This window comes from Heptranchias perlo, chromosome 33 (assembly GCF_035084215.1).
Source record: "Heptranchias perlo isolate sHepPer1 chromosome 33, sHepPer1.hap1, whole genome shotgun sequence".
NCBI classification, from domain to species: Eukaryota; Metazoa; Chordata; class Chondrichthyes; order Hexanchiformes; family Hexanchidae; genus Heptranchias; species Heptranchias perlo.
The window spans coordinates 12025230-12046312 of record NC_090357.1 but is presented as its reverse complement, the minus strand read 5'-3'; the positions used below and the strand labels follow the sequence as shown (position 1 = coordinate 12046312).

The following is a 21083-nucleotide window of genomic DNA, read 5'->3' as shown; positions in this document are numbered from 1 at the left end:
TACAACACACAAAAACCCCCAGAAATTCCCATCAATAGGGGCAATGTGAAGACAGGAGCGGGACTTGCTAATTTGGTGCTGTTTGACTCAGTTAGTAGACAGCGGATACATTAGAATATAAATTTTTGATGGTACTTAAATTAAAAAAATAAAGAAAACCAGGATACCATTGATTACTCTTCCTGCCATTTATTTCAGATTGTGTCTCAGCCCACTCCCATGCATGAGCCCTCACTCCTTACGAAGCTGCCTGATATCGAGCTCTGGGTTGAACAGAAAACCCTAGTCACTCTATTTTGACTACTAACTATATCACCGGATCTACCTCCACTATGTAGGGTGGTAGAACAAAATATACTTGTGAAAAAAGATAATTTATGTTTTGGGTTAAGTCCCTTTGGAGCTGTTGGACCTGCTGTGTATTGCCTGTAACTTTCAGATTTCCAACATTCACAGACTTTGCAGGTACAGTGACTTCAAAGTGGTCAGTTTATCCCACACAAAAATGGTGCAAATGCTACATAACCACTGCAGTGCATGATATCTCACACACGCCAGCAAGTACACAATTAAGTAGTTTTTGTCCATAAATCTTTATCACACAATTGACTTGTTTCTGGTTGTTTTAACCAACCAATCGAAATGGCTGCTCACAGGTTTCCTCCTGTCATTTTTGTGGTGCAGGGATTTGCTCGCCTGCCAGTCACAAAACTCAGTATCTGAATTGATGATCACACTTTTCAAGCAGTCAGCTGCAAAAATGATGAAAAGATAGGAATTCCAGCTATTCAGAGTTTTCCAAGTGGCTGAGCAAAATATTTGCAAACCCAGGTTGCCGTGAATCTCAACTTACCCCAACCTTACTCCCGCTGAATCTGCAGCACATCAGATACCGTTGCAATTATCCCACCTAAATGTCCATCTTAAGCATAAGTGTATAAGTTGCAAACCACTGTATAGCACATACACTGAAAATCACTGGATAAGCAAATATTGTCACTATGCACTTCCACAAAACAGTCTACAAGGTGAATGATCTATAAAATCATGCAATGTAACAATTAATCTTATGTATTGTAGGTGTGCATGCTTGGGATATAGCCCAGCTGCTTGGTTCAAGAACCTGTTCCACATGCCAAATTTGACCATGCTTTCTAAATTAGATGACTTGAACTTATCAATTTGTTGATTGTGTAGACATTTAATTCATCGTTTTAATAAATTACACTTATTATTCAAATTTGCCATACTGCTTCTGATAGTGTTCTGCTGATACTTGCAGAGCTTAAACTTTGGTTCCAAAACGAACACCAGGTTTAGATAGAAGATAAGTTCCTTTTCATTTAATTTTCACCTGTGGAATACTACATGCTTTCTCAATATCAATTTAATAATTTTCCCCCAGGCATTATCAAGAACTTAACAAGTTTTTTTTTTAATGACACCTTTTTTTGGTATTCACCTTTCAGCACTTTACCCTGTGCAAGAATCCACGAAGTAGTGAAATTATGGAAAATATTTTCAACTTTTATGAGGCAGAAAGCAGGCTAAAGAAGCTTATAGTGAAGGCCAAAAATCAGGTGGAAAGAAAATGGCAGCCTTCAAATACAGGATGACAGGTAAAGGTTGATGTAGTATTTTGCCGTTATAACAGTTGACAAAAAAAGCATGTCTCAAAAGTCATGGCACAGGAAGTAATGTTAAAATGAACAAGAGTATGTGATATCCAAGACTTATATGGCATACAACTCAAATCTAACTAAAATGCCCAATCTTTAATAAAGTTGATGAGAGCCAGATGCATTGTTGTAGTCTGATCTGCAACAACCAGATAAATGAACGTGGTAACCAAATTTAGACTGAGCAACAATTCAGAAATAAAAGGTAAGAGTAAATATAATGTGCAAAGTTCAATGAAATGTAAGAAAAAGATTAATAAAAGCTTTGTACTTTTACTCAGTAATACTTTCCCACTTTCAAGCATGTAATTGGAGGAAACAGTCAGGTGGTTACCAAAGACCAAACAGGTCACGAGAAAGCAATACCACACCACAGACCAAATAGTTTGCTGGAAGATGATACTCCATTTTTTTAAATTACAGATTTTATTACTTTATTAAAATACTTGAGTTACATTTGCATTGTAGTTCAAAAGGAATCAGTATTATGTTTTACAGGTGATCAACATACAAATTTCACTCAATTATGTTATCATTATCTGTGTCTATAAATGGAAAACCCAGATATGGTAGAAACAGATTTTTTTTAGTTGCATAAGAAATTTTTAAAAACAGCCATTTGTTGGCCAACAGCAAACATATAATCTTATGATGAATATTATGTCCAAATTTAATCGGCATTTTGTTTCTTCAACTCTAAAAGCCATCAAAACAGCCTTCCAGTTCCAGTAAGTCTCCAAGAGGTAACGACTCAAATCCTGAAGGATCTGCGCTAGCAGACATGAGGCCACTGAACCTATCTGGTGTTGCTGGTGATGGATCAGGCTGCAGAACAGTAAGGCTGGGGTAGAAGGAGTTTTCATAGCTTGTGGGGACAAATGTAAAAGGTTCTGAAGGAGAAGGATATGCCTGAAAGATAGACAAAATGCAAAAGTTAATTTATTTTACAATGGAAACAAAATTTATTGATTTCTTGAAAAATTCATGACAGCTGCCATTTCTGATTTGAGAGTTACAGGTCAAATTGATGGTTGGCTTTCAATTAAGTGCTATAAAATGTTTAGGTATTTAATTTGTAAATCTGGAACATAACAGGAGCTCCAATTTGACTGTTACTTGTGGTAAAGACTGTAACAAAAACTGCAACTACAAATGAGTTATATCTGTAAAATTTTCCAATTTTTAGGTTACTACCCTCTCCCTGTTGGTGGATGATGTTTCAACCCTGGTCATGTACTATAATTTCGTATGTATTTTGTTTTTAAAAAAACATGTGACAGAAAACTACACAACACAATGTGGCAGCCACATCATGTGTGTTAGCAAAAAATATGGAAGATACAGACTTCAGTTGTAAATCTCAAGCAAAAGAAAAAATCAACAGGTAATATGTAATAACTGGACTGACAAAGTAATCTTTATTAAAAGGGAATCTAGCAGTCATTTCATTTTTTGATGCCACAACATTTGTCCACACTGTCTGATGTGAATTGCTTTTGATTTTAGACTTTCTGCATTGTAACATATTCTACATTATTGGGTCAATAATACTTTAACATTACTCCCCTGAAAATGTGAAAAAACTTATGATACAGAGAGTAACACATTGTTTAAATGTCATATGACATTGGGGCCAATGAGCGGACCTGACTACAAAACATATTCACAATTCATCAAGTCCACTCACCCAGTGTGGCATCTTACTTATACAAAGGTTGATTTTAATATTGCTTCTGCTCTATATGAGGAAAATCAACCTGTTCTGTAGTAATGGAAAAGGTCAGGAGGCAGTTGTTGAGTGTGGCTGCGGATGTGCATCAATGACAGGTCATAGAAAGAAACCAAGAGCAAGAGCAGTATCGTAATCAAGTGACCAAGTAATGAGGTGACAGAGAAAGGGAGGGAGTAGTAATTCAATATCAATGGAAAAAAGAAATACTATGTTACTCCATCTTCATGTTTGGTGGTGGTCATTTTGTAAGTAGTACTTCGTATCAGCTTGTTCCATTGTGCAATGTGGTGTGTGGTGACACTGTCTGTAGTATAAAAACAGTATTGTGGTGTGATTAGGACCACTGCAGAGAAAATGGCACTTACCGTTTCTAGGTGAGTGCCCTGAACAACATGGCGAGAGACTCGCCTTACCAGATCATCAACAGATAGGCCTGACAGAGTACCACCATTTTCCTCTTTCACTTTATTAATAAATGAATGAAATACATCTCTGTAACACAAAAACAAAAGATAAAACTAATCAGATTACTGGCTTGCAAGATATTAGTTTTAAAAATTACAGGCCACTATATTATTAACCAACAAAAAATTGCTAAAACCACAATGTACTCCCCAAAAGTATATAGTTTGCAACGTGACTCACACTTTGTGGTCAAGGCTAACTGAAGCATTTTGAAATCATTTTAAACCTCAACACATACAGAATAAACCAAGTAGTTCCTTGGTAGAATTATATTCCCTTTGTTTTTTCACATGCTTCATGTATATGCAGTGCACAAACTTGAGAAAACTATACCAAGCAGTGATTTCATTTTTTTTTACACCACTTTTTCTCATGACACAACAACCCATTTAATAGCAACCTCAATCACGTTATTCCAATTACTAAAATTACTAGTATTTAAACAAGATGCAAATAAGCCACCTTCAGTGACATCCTGACACGAAGAACTACAACTAACAGAAGTTAAGGCACATATTTTCTCTCTCTACCTTTAAAGCTGTCACAGATGGTACAATGGCACTGTGTTGCGGAGTGGCAATGTAGCTTTTTATCTATGATCCTCAACGTAGGCAGACACTGAACACAGGCAAAGCACTTCCCCACTGGGGTGGGGGGAGGGGGGGAGGAAATAAAGGGTAGTCATCCTTCCACACCTCCGAAGAGTTGGCTTCAAAGTGACATTTGACAGAGAGTAAGTTGGTGACCTGCTCCCTTGGTTGGAGGATGATACAAGAGGCCAAAGGAAGATCAATCACCACAACCAGGTTGATCATAGATGCCACCAAATTTCACTATCATGCTCTCTGCTCCACCAGCTTTCTGTCCATTTGCACTCAGCTCTTCCTGTGCAAAGTCTCACCATCTCAGTTTTCAGACTTTTATCAGCCATGGAGGGAAAAGTAAGAAGATGCAGAATTTGTTTTGTCCCTCCAAAATAATTAGTAAGTTTTTACTACTCTCTGTTTCTCAAACCATGCACACTCTGTAGCTGACAGGTACCCTAACTGAAAATCACCACCATTGCTGCTTTCAAGCTAGCTACTAGGAAGACCATAAGCTTACGTCTGAGGAGACAAGGCTGAAGTCATGAACTCATATATGCAGAAATGTGGGTGTGAACCTGCATGTTACAACTCTGTCACATCGCTCACGTTCACCTGAGGAAGGAGGAAGCCTCCGAAAGCTTGTGAATTTAAAATAAAATTGCTGGACTATAACTTGGTGTTGTAAAATTGTTTACAATTGTCAACCCCAGTCCATCACCGGCATCTCCACAACATCGCTCATCAGCAGCTCAATTGTTTACACCATCAAGACCTAGTGGTACCATTCCCACCTGAGTCAGAAGATGCAGGGTTTGAACCTGAGTGGAGATTGGAGTCTTTCCCTCATGGGGAAGATCACCATTCAACATTAGGCAAAGATGTTTTTCCTATATAAAAAAATAAAAACTTACTTGCTTGTTGTAGGGAATTTGAAGAAAAGTTGTTCCATTACTGTATGATAGGATGATCTTGGTTCTGCGAGTAAAGGTAACCTATCATTGGTTTGTGACCTGCTGGCAGTGGGTGTTCCACTCAGTGGCCTTTGGGTCTGTAAAGTTTGGACGTCTTTATTGCTCTTTATAATTGCATGTGCAGACTGCAAAGGATTGAAGTGTTTGTTAAAGGATTTAGCTGTTGCACCAGAAGTCTCAAATAAATGGTTTTGAAGATTCCCAGAAACATGTGATGTCCGTAATGTAGAGAGAGAAATATCTGGGATTATGAATGGTTTTGCTTCAGTTGAGGGATCTGGCATTTCCAAACCACCGCTGGAAAGCTGAAGAGATGCATCAGGAAATGATCTTTTTTGACCAGCAAACATCTTAAATTCTAGTTCAAGGTCAGACTGGCTATGATCCAACTGATCAATGGTTGAACTAGGCTGCATAGTTGGTAGTCTCGAGTAACTGGGTGGCCAAGCAGCTGACATGGAGACATCTTTTTCTGTTCCCAGTGATGGTTTTGCATCAAGTCCAATAGTCCTGGTTGCTGGTTGATACCAGCCACCTTCTAAGGTATCAGAATTTCCAGCAAATGCAACATTCTTACCCAGAGGCGGTGAAAGTGTTTGCTGATTTGCAGAATAATTTTGATGTTCAGATTTGTATTGAGATGGCATCAAATTACAAGAGCTAGTGTAAGACGCACCATCACTGTATAATCCAGACTCTTGTGACCATGAGGCAGCCTAAACAAAAAATAATTATTAGTAAACTCTCATAAAATCCAGCATGCTGGGCACATCTTTTGGTACATTTTTATTCCCAATATATTTGGAGGGGTATCTTGTACAGTTATGTAGGGGTTTAATTTGGGCAAGGGGTGATGATTGATCTGTTAAGAAAAGTCAACGGGTGTAGAGGTGGGTGGGGTGGAAAGGAGGGTGGCGGTTAGCCCCCAGCAAGTGAGCTAGGCATGAAGGTTAGCAAGAGAGGAGGATTGGGCAGTTGAAGTAGGTGCTTGTAAGGAGGCAAATGAGGGGTGCCTCAATGGGCCCTTTGGAGAATATGAAGAGACACACATAGGTTAGTTATGGTCTTATTTAAGGGGGAAATTCAAGCTTGGAATGGCAGCGGGAGAGTAATCATGGCTGGGGTAGGGAATGGGGGGCAAAGTATTTAAGAAGGGAGAAATGAAAGGTAGCATGACTGAGTGACAGTAATTGGGGGGGGGGGCGGCAGGGGAAGACAGGTGAGAAAGGCCCAATAGAAAAAACAATGGAGGTAGAGAAAAAAAAAACGGAGATAGAAATAATGGGCTTGGGTCCAAAGTGGCAGTCAAAATGCACAAACAAATGGAATTCAAGTTACATAAGCATGGCAGAAATTATAGGAGACATGCCCTTGCTGTAAGCAAAGGACCTTACCTTCCCTCTTACTCCAGGTGCCTTGTATCAGATGGATAAAAATTGTTGCACTCGGTATCTTAAATGTTACAATAAAATGTTCCAATATTTAATTAACCGACTGTCAGCTCACAGTTGCAAAACTTCACTGGATCAGAAACGGCACCAAATGCACCCCACAAAGCAAGACTCTCAAATTCAACAGAAGTTGTCCTGAGTGAGTGCAGGCATGATCCTTGATCTGTCCCGATTCCCTAATGATTTACTGGGTGAAGGCATCAATCCCTGGTCTGTGCCTCGTCCCCAATAGTTTACTTGGTAAAGGTACATATCCCTGCTCTATGCTAATTCCCCGATGGTTTACTGGGTAATGAAATCCCTGGTTTGTGCTGAGCTTCCAACTGTTTAGTGATTAAACAGTTACGGTGCTTATGAACAATTTTCTTCAAATCTTGGTGTTAATGTGTGGCAGAGCAAAAATTGTTCCCAAAGTGGTACAGGAAATGAAACTAGTCTACAGTATTAACTTCAACATTCCTGTACTAGATTTTTTTTTCAGTTTTCAGAACACATATACTTAATGCACTTTAAACAAAATTAGAACAATTAATAGAATGCAAAACTTTACTGTCTTCTCTAAAGTTATACAGAGGAACGAATCACAGGTAGAACAATTTTAATCTGCAGATTTGTGATATGACCATGTACCTGCCTGTCCCACTCAATTATTTTTGCTTATCCCACCACTCCCAAACTACTCTGGTTGTGTGAACGATTTTATTATACTTAACATGTGCAGCAAAGAGACGCATTACATTTGTATCTAGTGATATTTTGTCCATTACACTTGCAAATTTCACATTTGTAAAACAGCACCAAGTTATAACTGAATAGAACATTAAAAGCAGGAAAATGAGTAACCAAACGTCCAATGAAAACCTACTATGAAAACAACTAAACTGTAAGCTGTCAGCAAACAGCTGCTAATATAAAAACGGAGAACCAATTAAATCAATCCAAGTACTTTTTGAAAATCCTTTCAGACGACAGCTTGATTTTTCACAGCTGACAAATTTAGTACTGGAAATAATAAAGACTCGAAAATTTACAAAGATTAAGCGTACCTATATTGTAGCAGGTCCATCTGAAATATTAATTGATAAGTAGGCAAGCTTAAAGTTTTCCACTAAAACAAATGCACCCTTGCTGTGTCACAGCAAAGGCTTTCTGATATTTTTTGAAGGTTATGCTTTGGAAAAAGAAACAGAAGTACAGCACATTTTCTCATCAAAACTGCAAAAATAAAACCAAAGAAACTGAATTCTTGATTGAGGTCCTTGCAAAAAGCAAAACTAAAGAATTAATCAACAATTTTTTGGGATTACAAAATGAGGAAAACATGCAATTTTCCACTGCTGTGGCTATACTAAGGATGTCAAATTTGAATGTTGATAAAAATAACTCACATTGATTTGAGTGATTTGTCCTTGAATTCCTTTCATTCTTTTTTCCCACATGTCACAGGCGGCAATGACTTCTAGAGAATTAACATTCCTTCAAAGATGTTATCAGAAGCATATTACAATCAAACAAGCATGAAGTATACCAATCTCCTTTAGAACTGTTAAAGTAGTCATTAATTTCTAATTTTAAATGAGGGAAAGAATATTACTTTTGCACCTCGTAAGCATTGGCCTATTCTTAGTGAGGTAACTTGGATAACAAATGGTTATGCAACCAAGTCCACAAGTTTAGAACAGTCCGATTCTTATGGGGTGTGACAGCAGTGCTGTATGTCAATCACTTTTAAACTGTACACAGTTCTGCTTGTGAAAAAACATAGAAGCAGCAAATGTTGAACAGAAACATAACAATACCATCATTCAGATACGTTCTTTGCACAAATTTTTTGGAATAACAATGGAAGCTGAAATGCTAGAAATCTATCTAAAATTTGTGCTGCGTACATGGCCATTTCAAGTACTTGCTTTAATATATTTTGTAAATATTTAGACAAACTATATTGCATTATATTACTGATCTTATTTTATAGAAGTTCAGTTACAAATAACAAAAAGCTTGTGTCAGAAGGGTGGAATCTAGTCAGTCTTTCTCCTCTAAAGGCTATCGTACTGAATGCGATGTAAAAATGTTCAAGTATTTAAATAATATTTGAATAATTGTTAATTCCTAATCTGAATTCCTTTCATTGGCTATTTTGCTCATTTATTACATCATTTTAGCTGATATCCATACAGGACAAATATCTTGAATATAATTTTCTGCTTCACAGTAAGAAGTCTGGGCAAAGTGAAAATACCTTTATTCGATTCCCACTTAGAACGTTGTTACTTGCTATATTAGCATGGTCTTTATTCTGTGAAAGAAATTCAACCACTACATACAGATAAGAATACGGATAACCCCACCTCCATAGGAGGGAGTTGGAATGAGGAGAATAATCACCACGGGACACTGCTCCTTTCGGAAATGCGTGTCATTGCACTGTTATTTTGATGAAGGATCTTTCCCTGTTTTTTTTAATACAAGACCTTCTTCTGAACCACATCCCTAATTCTTAACCACAGGAAACAGCATTAAGGCACAAGCACAAAAAGGGCAATGTAACATACACACTAAAGCAGTGCCAAGCAGCAACGGGTCAGAAAGAGAATCAAGAGGTAGGCTAAGCAGGAGCTTTATGTGTGGAAGTGAAACTTCTCTCAAAAGAAGACTATTCCTCCAGTTCGTAACCTACCCATTCTTTGTTTGTTCAACCTCACCAGACAAATTGGAGTAAAGTCTGCTCCCAATAATTCAATTGTTTTGTGCATAAAAAATGAATTATACAGTGATTTGAATTAAACAATATAAATAACACAGCAAAGTGAGATTTCAATGCTAAAAAGAATTCAATCAAATAAATCAAAATAAGCAACTTTGAATTAAGAGTAGACAATATCAAAACAGGGCAGAAACCAGCAGTGGAACTCTGAAAACCTACTTGTTAATGCCTGACAGTACTCAAACTACTCAGCATTCTGAGCTATCAGAACAAGACAAGAATGCTATGTGAAAATATGTAAGCTGTTCGAGGCATTGAGTGGATCCCTTCGACATTTTGGTTCAAAAGATGGCCACTGCTGAAGTATAATGGGCTCTGACTTTCCCTCATTATACCAGGAGTTGCACTCTACTACCCAGTTTGCTAACTAACCTCTACAATAAATTTACCCACGGTTTTGTTAATAGTGGAAACAATTCTTTAAACTGACATAAAACCTTTGGCTCCACCTTGGTAAAAAGCTAAGCTCTGGACACTTCAATGTGAAAAAAACACGAGGTGACGACTAAAACTCCAGCATTTAATTTTTTGGGAGAAGTGAAACCTGGAAGCAATTTTCAGCAAACGAGATGTGGTCTGATAGCTATCTTATCCACGTTCAAACAAAATAGTGTATCTAGCACTAACTCATGCATTTCACTGCCCCTCTCCAATGTTAAAAAAATCTTTTTCTTGTATGTACAGGCAAAAGGCAAGACTACTACAAACTGGAGAAAGAGAACAACGTTTGGAAGTGAGAATAAAGCCTCTTCTGCTAGCTGGATGTCTGTCACAAGCAAAAGTCCATGGCTATATTTAAGAGAAATCTACACAGGATTTCTATTTGACTGATTCAGACTGCACCCCACTTATTTGGGGGCAAAGAACTTTGACATTGTCTGTCAGGGTTATCCAGAACAGTGTTTAATCAATAAGTCAGACTGGCTGGCTAATCATCAACGGTGCCCTGTAGTACTGGGACCTCAAGTATCAGTTTACAGAGTCTGCCAGAGGATGAACTCAGTTCAAAATCAGCATTAAACATACTATATGGATGATGGTCCAGTGCCAGATATGCACTCTTAAACCCATGTTGACTCCACTCCCCTTTCTCCCATAGAAGGTGGTTACTAGTTGTCATGAGGTATTTGACCACAAGTTTCAGCCGGTGCTAGACAAATAGCAGGTACTAAAAACTTGTCTAGAGTAGCATGGTGAACAGCACAATTTGCTAAAAAATGTGTGACTGCATTGCCTTCACCCTCCTGGCCATACCATGGACATGTACCGCACTCCATCAAACAGTCCTTCTACCAGCTGAAGTATTAAAGCTTCAGCAGCAAACTATTTGCTTCTCTACATCAGACCTCAGATATATAAGCAAGTGTTCACACACCCAATCCTTAGGTAATGCTTTCCAGCAGCTGTCATCCAAAGACTCAAAGTCTCCTCTTCAATTGTTTGCCTTTGCATGATATCTGCCTTTGTACAACAGCTTGCAGAGTACTAGGTGTCTACACCCAATACCAACTTATTTGTTGCCAACTGTAAGGTCACTACAAAACTCTGGCTTTAGCTTGATAATCATTATCAAGAGTGAGAAATTTCACAGCTTTCCCTTATGCAATTAAATAAGTTGGGTGGAGCCCATGATAGGGCAAATCGTACATGGCTTGTGGAAAGAACAGACTTGAAGGGTTGAAGGCCATTTTCTCGCTTTGCACTTTTATTCTGCTTAATCAATTTGACATCAGTAAAAGGATGAAAGCTACATAAAAATGAAAGGTCTGCGAAGTATGCTTAGCTCATCTAGCTCATTCCACGATTCAAGTCCAGATTCAGGATTTCAGCAATTTAAAAAAAAAAAAAATTCTGTCTCTACTTTCTGTTGAATCAGGATTTGATTCAATCTTATGTTTGTTTTACCAAAGTCAGCATTAACCAGACTAAGTGGGCAATGTTCTATGAGTCAACAACCAAGTAATGCCTTGCATTCAGCGCATGACCATTTTGCTTATTACGTTCTCTGATGCTCCTAGCATGTTTTTTTCACATCAGCAACAGTGCAAACAGTGCAATCTGTATTGAACACTTACCGAGCCTTCTGTGTAGTGTAAAACTTCACATTTTCAACAGCCTCCTGATGCAGACGATTGAGAAAATACAACCTTGTGTATTCCTTCCATTCTTGAATCTGAGTCTATAGCGGGAAATAAAATAATAACGAAAAGCAAATTTTAACACCTTTAATTCATAAAGAATATACCAGATATGTAACAGCTATCAGAAATTGTTTTATTCTTCTTCCATTAGTGTATACTCCATAAAGTATTTATCCAGATTACAACCTGCACATCAATGTTGCTGAATCTTCCACCAAGAATGCAGTGAATTATCAAATACTGTACTCAGCATCAATACACAAGGACAGAGTAATGTGATTTTGACATCTGCCTTCTGAGGACACAATATGACTTTATAATGTCACTTTCATAAACTTACTTCTGCACTGAGGATCTCTAGAATTCCCCAATGCATTCTAGACCTGAAAGGTATCTGCTAAGCTGCTATGGGGCATGGAAGTTGAGTACAGGGTTACAAGTGAGTCCAAGTTTTTGTGTGTTCTTAGAAATATAATGATTTATACACTGTTGTAGTGACTTAACAGCACAGCAATCTGACAGTGCAGCATGCTGGATTAACAAGTGAGCCACGGAATGGTACGGTGCAGGTTTGATACTTTGCCTCACTGCATTCTCAGTCTTAGCCATGTTCCTATGGAACAACTCAAAATGAAAGTCAGCCATCTTTCCTTTCAGGCCACTCCTGCATGCACCTTGGTGGTTTATTCTGAGCAGGATTGGTGAAGACCTGGGAGCAGGTTGCTTGCCCTCAGCTGCAGACACTATGTGGACTTGAGAGACCAGAGATGGGAAAAATTGGAGAGAATGGGTGAAGAGAATAATTTTTTTAAAATAAAACTATAATTTAAGTTTATTTTGGGAATGAGGGATGCTGATTATCATAGAAACAAAACTCTCTAATGGGCAGTCCACATGAAATAGTTCAGTATATCTGAGGTCAGTACGACAAACATCACAACCATTCTTTAAATCTGCAAACTTTAAAAGTTGCAAATAAAATCAAACATAACATACAACAAATAAATTATAAATGTACAAGAGTCTTCATAAATACATGATCTAAAAAAAAACATATTCTCTAAGTAAGTATAACTGAAACTATAAAAAATTCTAGTTTCAGTTTTGCTCAATTCTGACTAGGTTTTTGCCAGTTACGCACAAATATCTACGAAAGTGACATTTATGTAATCTTTCCCAGTAATAAGTACCTCAGCAGAAAGCAGTCTGCTTGCTGACTCTCTGCAATTTTCCTTTCTCTTGATACAAATTTTCTGCAATTTCTTCTTGTCGCTGACCCATTTTTCCCTGAAAGCAATAATCACTCTGATGAAGAAAATCTCAAAAGGGTTGGCAGCTATTGCGTGTAGTATTAACAGTGTCATATATTTTAATGTTCAAAAGAATGGCTTTGCTACATATATTTAAGCATTTTCCTTCAACTTTCAATATTAAAAAGCTTAAAACAATTATAATGCAGCAAGCAGCAGCTAAATACCTTCCTTTCTGCAATTCTTGTTTTATTTTCTGAATTTCATTATCATTTTCATGAATAGTTTTCTTGTTCCTGAAAAGAAAATTCACATTTAATTTGAAATTTTCTATTATAACCAGTGTGTATGGAATGATTTGGTCTGATATTAAAATTGACAAGTTATCAAAAAGGGTTCACATTTTCATTGCTCCACACTTTAGATGTAAAAGTAATTATAGCTAAATTTCTCCAATCAGGGGTGCTGGGAGGCTTCAGGAAATACATTAGACATGCAAGTCTGCCATACCTTTCTAAATTACTCTTCAGAGATTTAAGTTCTTCTTGTAGTGCACTGAGTTCTTGTGGCTGATATTTTCTTTTGTCATGGACTTTTTCTTTTTCAGCCTCCAGCTGTACCTTTGCTGGTGTGAGCTCATCCTTCAGTTTCTATTACAAAGAAGTGTTAGAAAGCAAAAAAACCTTTCTTATTTTGTTATATTCTGTGTCGTTTCCCACTTTACACCCACCTTCCATTGGTAAGTCAACCATATATTCTCTAAAACAGTGGAAAAACTAATACACTTTTAAGTCATGTTTACAGAATTTTTAAGAAAACTAAAACCTGTACTTTACAGAACTCCACCAGTCTTATAATTGAAATAAAAAGCAAAATGCTGCGGATGCTGGAAATCTGAAATTAAAACAGAAAATGCTGGAAATACTCAGCAAGTCATGTCGCATCTTTAATCTTCAACTTCTTCCAGTTCCAAACAGTTTTTAAGCAAGTACAGAGCCAGGGAAAGGGGGAAGGAAGGGGAGAGGAGGAAAGAACAAAAGGAAAGGTCTCTGATAGGGTGGAGGGCAGGAGTGATTAAATGACAGAAAGGATGATGGTGCAAGGCAAAGAGGGTGGTAATGGGACAAGTAAAGAAACAAAAGATGGGTCAAGAGGAGTTGTAAATGGCAACATCAGAACCATTACCAGCACTTGCTGTTTGAAAAAATGGGAGCAGTGGTTATGATCTGAAGTTACTGAAATCAATGTTGAGTCCAGAAGGTTGTAAAATGCCTAATCAAAACATGAGGTGCTGTTCCTCTAGCTTCCGTTGAGCTTCAATGGAACAGCATAAGAGGCCGAGGACAGAGGTCAGAGTGGGAGTGGGACGGGGAATTAAAATCGCAAGCAACTGGCGGGTCAGGGTCACGCTTGCATACCGAGCAGAGGTGTTCAGCAAAGCGATTGCTTAAAAACTGTTTAATCTTCAACTTCTTCCAGTTCTGACGAAGGGTCATCGACCTGAAACTTTAACTCTGTTTCTTTCTCCACAGATGCTGCCTGACTTGCTGAGTATTTCCAGCATTTTCTGTTTTTATTATAGTTGAAATATTTCCTTGAACCTCAATTAAAATTTAAAATGATTTCCTACCCTTCAAGAGTATGCCCATTCCTCTAAAGACTGCAGGAACAATTTCTACATCATCTCCGATAAAAAAAGAAAACCGTATCCCCACCAAGACTCAAACACATTGTTCATTGTTGTTTGCAATTCCCAGTCTCACATCTTTTTAGAATATTGAGAAAATGAGCACAGATGAAAAATCTATTCAGTTCTCAAAATATTAAGAAGTGTAGACTGATAATATATATATATAGCACCAGGTGGGTTGGGGTAATATGGGACTATAAAGTGACTTGTGGTGCCAATTTGCTGATGTGATTTTAAAATCTATCTTCTGCTATTCCTCCAGTAAAAGTGCACAATTTTCCAGTAAAATTTCCATCAAAAACACTAATCTCTAAACTGCTGGTAATATGCTATCTGATGCCACAAAGTGATGAAATACAGAAATGAACCTGCAGTCTGCCACTCTGCTGAATTGCCTCACCATTGGAGAGAAATGCAAAGCAAAGGCCAGGTGCTTACCACATGGTAAAGTCACATAGGGGTAAAATCAGAGTGCCCTGGGCCACTGTCACATACCTCCCAGCAGTAGCTTCAAGACTGTCATTGGTGAAAACATGGGAGCAGTTGGTTTGTGGCCTTTGAAGCTCTCAATAAGGAGGGAAAAATAAGATTAATTTTCCTGCTTCAACGTTGCATGCCCTTGATCCTCTTACTGCCTCCTAAACTCTTATGATCTCCCTTTCAGTCCTGGTTCCCTAATTGCTGACCTGAAAATCTGCAGCTTCTCTCCCTCTCACGTAAACAGTGAATTAGAGAATGCAAATGGTGACAGGATAATCCCCATATTCCCTGCTTGCAAAACTAATTTTCCCCCACAACAGATACAATAGCTATCTTAGTATGTTCTGCTCTGTCTAAGAACAACTTGCATTTATATAGCGCCTCTAACATAGTAAAACATCACAAGGCGCTTCGCAGGAGAGTTATCAAATAAAATTTGACACCAGGCCACATAAGGAGATATAAGGACAGTGAAGAGGTAGGTTTTAAGGAGCATCTTAAAAGAGGAGAGAGGTAGAGAGGTTTAGGGAAGGAATTCCAGAGCTTAGGGCCTAGGCAGCTGAACGCATGGCCGTCAATAGTTCAGCAATTAAGATTGGGGATGCACCAGAGGCAAGAATTGGAGCAGTGCAGAGATTTCGGAGGGTTGTAGGGCTGGAGGGGGTTATAGAGATAGGGAGGGACGAGGACAGGGAGGGATTTGAAAACAAGGATGAGAATTTTAAAATTGAGGCGTTCTGGGACTGGGAGCCAATGTAGGTCAGCGAGCACATGGGTGATGGGCGAACGGGACTTGGTGCAAGTTAGGATAAGGGCAGCAGAGTTTTGGATGAGCTCAAGTTTATGGATGGTGGAAGGTGGGAGGCTGGCCAGGAGAGCATTGGAATAGTCAAGTCTAGAGGTGACAAAGGCATGGATGGGGGTTTCAGCAGCAGATGAGCTGAGGCAGGGGCGGAGACGGGCGATGTTACGGAGGTGGGAGTAGGCAGTCTTGGTGATGGAGCAGATATGTGGTCGGAAGCTCATTTCAGGGTCAAATAGGACGCCAAGGTTGTGAACGGTCTGCTTGGAAACGGAGTTTGTGGCGGGAACTAAAGACAATGGCTTCGGTCTTCCCAATATTTAGTTGGAGGAAATTTTTGCTCATCCAGTACTGGATGTCAGACAAGCAGTATGACAAATCAGAGACAGTGAAGGGGTCAAGGGAGGTGGTGCTGAGGTAGAGCTTCAAGTTAAAAGCAGGGTAAGGCTAAGTTTTATTCTTAAAATATCACTGAGAAATAAAGCAGTAAACTTTAGCATGACAATGGCATCAGCTTCTAGAATAAAGTTAACCATACCTTCTCATTGAACACAAGCTGTTCATGCTTTTCTTTGAAGATTTTGATTTCACGTTGAGCATCAGAACAAAGTTGAACATACAATTTTTGTGACTTCTCACAGTTCTGCAAAAGGTGAGTTTTCTCATGGTATAGATACAAAAAGGTTCTCTGCAAATCAAAAACAAACAAAATCCCATAATATACAACTGGTATCTCGAAGAGGGAACAGTCTTTAATCTTAACATCAACAAACAAGCATAAAGCCCCTTTTATCCCACCAGAATTGTTATTTATATATTACTAATGACATGACCACTAAGATCACAGAAATTTCCATTCAGCAGTAGATTACTAGGAAATATCAACAAAAGAATCATAGGATATTATTACGCTAAAGGCCATTTGGCCCATCACTTCTGTGCGGCTTTATGAAAGAGCTATCCGTTTAGTCCCATTCTGCTTTTTTATAGTACCCTTTTACATTTTTCTTTTGTGTTGTGTGCTAGAGAAAAGATTAAAACATATAGAGAATAATGAATAAGGCAGTAACCTCTTCAGACTCAGGATTTAGATGCTCAAGACTTGATCACACAGCTTATGATATTAACTACAACTCCTATATTGCAGCTTTACAGTCACTCCAAGGTCATCATTCTTACCTGTCAATTTCCTAAAAAAAAACAATTTCTGTATTTGCAATCCAGTGCTTAGTAAGAAACAATTTAAGCTTGTTGGTTACCAACATTCAGAATCTTTTTAAATGAAAGATTGGCTTAAAAAAAAAGTAAATCTATTCCTCTTGAGGGGAGTTTCAAGTTTCTGATTTTACCTCTTTGCTTTCAAAAGGTTTTATAGGATCAGTGAGTACAGCAGCATCACAAGTCTTTATGTTCTGTGTGAGGAAAAATGAAAAAAAAAGGAATTAGCATATCTTCTATAATTTGTACAACAATGGGAATTAGCTATGTCCCAGCAATGGGTATTCTGGGAGCACTGCGCCATAATACACTTGAGGCATGTAGTGCAAAAGTGATGGAAGACTAAGGGGATTTTCATACTGTATCACATGATTTTCCAGTTAGCCTGACATCAGTAGTCAGGACAATGCTAGAATCTATTATTAAGGACATGGTAACGGGGCACTTAGAAAATCATCATATGATTCGGCAGAGTCAACATAGTTTTATGAAAGAGAAATAGTGTTTGATAAATCTATTAGAGTTTTTTGAGGATGTAACTAGCAGGGTAGATAAAGGGGAACCAGTGGATGTAGTATATTTGGATTTTCAAAAGGCATTCGATAAGGTGGCACATAACAGGTTGTTACACAAGGTAAGGGCTCATGGGTTGGAGGTAATATATTAGCATGTACGGGGGTTGGTTAACAGACAGAAAACAGAGAGTAGGAATAAACGGGTCATTTTCAGGTTGGCAGGCTGTAACTAGTGGGGTGCTGCAAGGGTCAGTGCTTGGGCCTCAGCTATTTACAATCTATATTGATGACTTAGATGAAGGGACCGAGTGTAATGTGTCCAAGTTTGCTGACGATACAGAACAAGGTGAGGAGGATGCAAAGAGTCTGCAAAGGGATGTAGACAGGTTAAGTGAGTGGGCAAGAAGATGGCAGATCAAGTATAATGTAGGGAAATGTGAGCTTATTCCCTTTGGTAGGAAGAATAGAAAAACAGAATACTTTTTAAATGATGAGAAACTATTAAACATTGGTTTTCAGAGGGATTTGGGTGCCCTTGTACACAAAACATAGAAAGCAAACATGCAGGTACAGCAAGCTATTAGGAAGGCAAATGGTATGCTGGCCTTTATTGCAAGGGGGTTGAAGTACAAGAGAAAGAAGTCTTGCTGCAATTGTACAGGGCTTTGGTGAGACCACACCTGGAGTACGGTGTACAGTTTTGGACTCCTTACCAAAGGAAGGATATACTTACCTTAGAGGCGGTGCATTGAATGTTCACTAGATTAATTCCTAGGACGAGAGGGTTGTCCTAAGAGGAGCAATTGAGTAGAATGGGCCTATACTCTCTGGAGTTAAGAAGAATGAGAAGTGATTTCATTGAAACATATAAGATTCTGAGAGGTTTTGACAGGGTAGATGCTGAGAGGCTGTTTCTCCTGGCTGGAGAGTTTAGAACTAGGGGGCATAGTCTCAGGATAAGGGGTCGGCCCATTTAGGACTGAGATGAGGAGAAATTTCTTCACTCAGAAGTTTCTGAATCCTTGAAATTCTCTACCCAAGAGGGCTATGGATGCTCAGTCGTTGAGTATATTCAAAACCGAGATTGATAGATTTTTGAACTCGAAGCGAATCAAGGGATATGGGGATCGGGCGGGAAAGTGGAGCTGAGGTCGAAGATCAGCCATGATCTTACTGAATGGTGCAGCAGGTTTGATGGGCCATATCGCCTACTCCTGCTCGAATTTCTTATGTTCTTATTTTCCAGACATGTTATCTGTTCAGCATGTGCTATTCAAACCATTCAAGTTTATTTCATCAATTTTTCACTAAAATGTTGTCAAATGCTGGCTTAAACCCACAAATAAATGAAAATGGAAAAGTTTTTCTTTTCCAAGTTAAAATAAACAATTTTACAACTCTCCCAACAGCACATGAATAAAGATAATCTAGTGCGAAAAAGCTCAAAGGTCTGTCCATGTCTTATTATGTTTTGCAGCATTTTTGTTTATGGACCAAAGTATTTGTACTGATTAAAGTTTCAGAGAATTACCATACACCAGAGAGTTAAATCCAGTCTAATATAAAAAGTGGAGGTGATGTTACTGGCTGACTTTTCTGTCTGCAACCATGAACTTTTAAGATGGTGAAAAGTATTCTTCCTCTACTGTCTTTAATTAATACAGTGGAATCTAGTTATGGTGATTGATCTGGTAAGGTCCCCATGCGATCAATAGATCGGAAGGTGGCAATCAACATACAAGTGTTCAATTCAGACAGCTGCGGTGTACACGAGGAGAATCAGATATTGTTCCGGAGCTCTGAATGAAACAGTGTATAAGGCCAAAGACGGTGAGGTCAGAATAAGAGTGGGTGTGGGAGGGGAAGTTCAGGGTCAATCTTGCAGGAAGTCTGAACATCTTCAGTAAAGGGTTACCAACTCGCATTTTTCTCCAAGTAAAGAAGAAATCACACCACGAGAAGCAATAGAGTAAGCTAAATATTTTCATAACTAATTGTGGCTTAGTTTTGGCACAAAACCAAAAAAGCTGCAATCTCATTATGCTTAAATGGGAAGGATGTTGCATAGCTTCACAAACCACAAATCTTATCATTTTTTCTGAACATAAATTTTTTGTAATGTACAATTATCTTATACAATCTTGCATACTGTAAAATGATTCTTCACTTGAAACATAGGCAGCTTAACTGTTAAAATTACTTTCAGGAGAAGTACATTAAAAAACCAACAGTACAGAACAAATTCCCAACTGGAATGTAAGAGAAAAATAAAAATCGAAGTTATCTTTGAGAGAAAAAGTTTTGCCAGTCTTAGTCAATTCATCTCAGAGAGAGAAAGAAACTGAACAAAGTAGTAAACTTCTCTCCAGAACCAAACTACCCACTGCAAAAACAGAGTACAGATGGTTAAACAGATTAACAGAAGGTAACTGCAATTACAAGAATTGACTTATTGGAAGCAGAACAATTCACCTACCTTACTGGTAACACTGTGCTCACCGGGTCCTCTGATGATTCTTAAGGACTGTGACTCGGAATAAGAATCATCTGAGTCAATCTGCTTCAAGTCATTTGTGTTCACATCTCTAAACCGTTTAGAGCTCTTGAATTCACTAGGTTGCAACATACACCTTTTTATCAAGGACTCAGCTGGCAAGCTAATTTGTGTTTGTTCACTTAAATGATTCCTTGATTGTTCCTCTGCTAAGGTGGCAGAATGTGGAGGATTCACAGGATCCTCAGGATCCTGAGATTTATGCAGAAATAGGCCATGGTCAGCAGATGGCGTAACATCTTCTTGGACTTTGTGTTGTGATGTCCCATATATTTTGGTCTTGCATTTACTCTTTCTATTGGAATATGAACCCAAATTAAGCGAGTAAATCTTATCCTGAAGAACATCATCCAAATATGTATTGGTGTTTGAACTTTGCATCTTTTCTTCTTTTGGTGCCCTTTGATAATAATCTGCCATCTCAGAATCCACAAAACTGTTTTCATCCAGTTTAGGTGTTGCCTCTTCCAAAAATCTGAAAAAATAAGTTATGAAGTTTTATCTGCGTGGTTCAGTCTCCTTAGACATGGATCATTTCAAAGAATAACCTTAAAGGTAGATAACTCAACAAGTATATGTCAATTCGCTTTTCCAGCCAAAGAGAAAATAAAATATATTTGCATACATCTCAAAGTATTTCAGATATGAATTACTTTTGAAAAGTAGTGACTGCTGTTATGTAGACATACCTTCTAAATCTTACCATAAAATATTTATTCTAGGCCCCACTATAAAGTGGAGGAGTGCTGGCTTCCCAATAAAAGGAATTCAAACTTGAATC

The 21083-nt window shown here is 38.2% G+C and overlaps 1 protein-coding gene across 5 annotated transcripts in view; it reads right to left on the bottom strand.

The window, feature by feature from the left end:
- Window positions 1-1958: 1958 nt before the first annotated feature.
- LOC137301479 (uncharacterized) overlaps window positions 1959-21083 on the bottom strand; it is a 101505-nt gene continuing 82380 nt past the window's right edge. For 4 of the 5 annotated variants that reach the window (XM_067970989.1, XM_067970988.1, XM_067970991.1 and 1 more), the window contains exons 29-39: window positions 20225-20777; window positions 17365-17427; window positions 16554-16703; window positions 13554-13693; window positions 13271-13339; window positions 12984-13080; window positions 11728-11831; window positions 8274-8361; window positions 5375-6150; window positions 3777-3903; window positions 1959-2588 (exon numbers count right to left, since the gene is read on the bottom strand). In XM_067970989.1, the coding sequence (XP_067827090.1) occupies window positions 2376-2588; window positions 3777-3903; window positions 5375-6150; window positions 8274-8361; window positions 11728-11831; window positions 12984-13080; window positions 13271-13339; window positions 13554-13693; window positions 16554-16703; window positions 17365-17427; window positions 20225-20777 (2380 nt within the window). In that variant the 3' untranslated portion in view covers window positions 1959-2375. Of the gene's footprint in view, window positions 2589-3776; window positions 3904-5374; window positions 6151-8273; window positions 8362-11727; window positions 11832-12983; window positions 13081-13270; window positions 13340-13553; window positions 13694-16553; window positions 16704-17364; window positions 17428-20224; window positions 20778-21083 lie in introns of those variants that run through there. The other variant, XR_010958298.1, reaches the window with a different exon arrangement.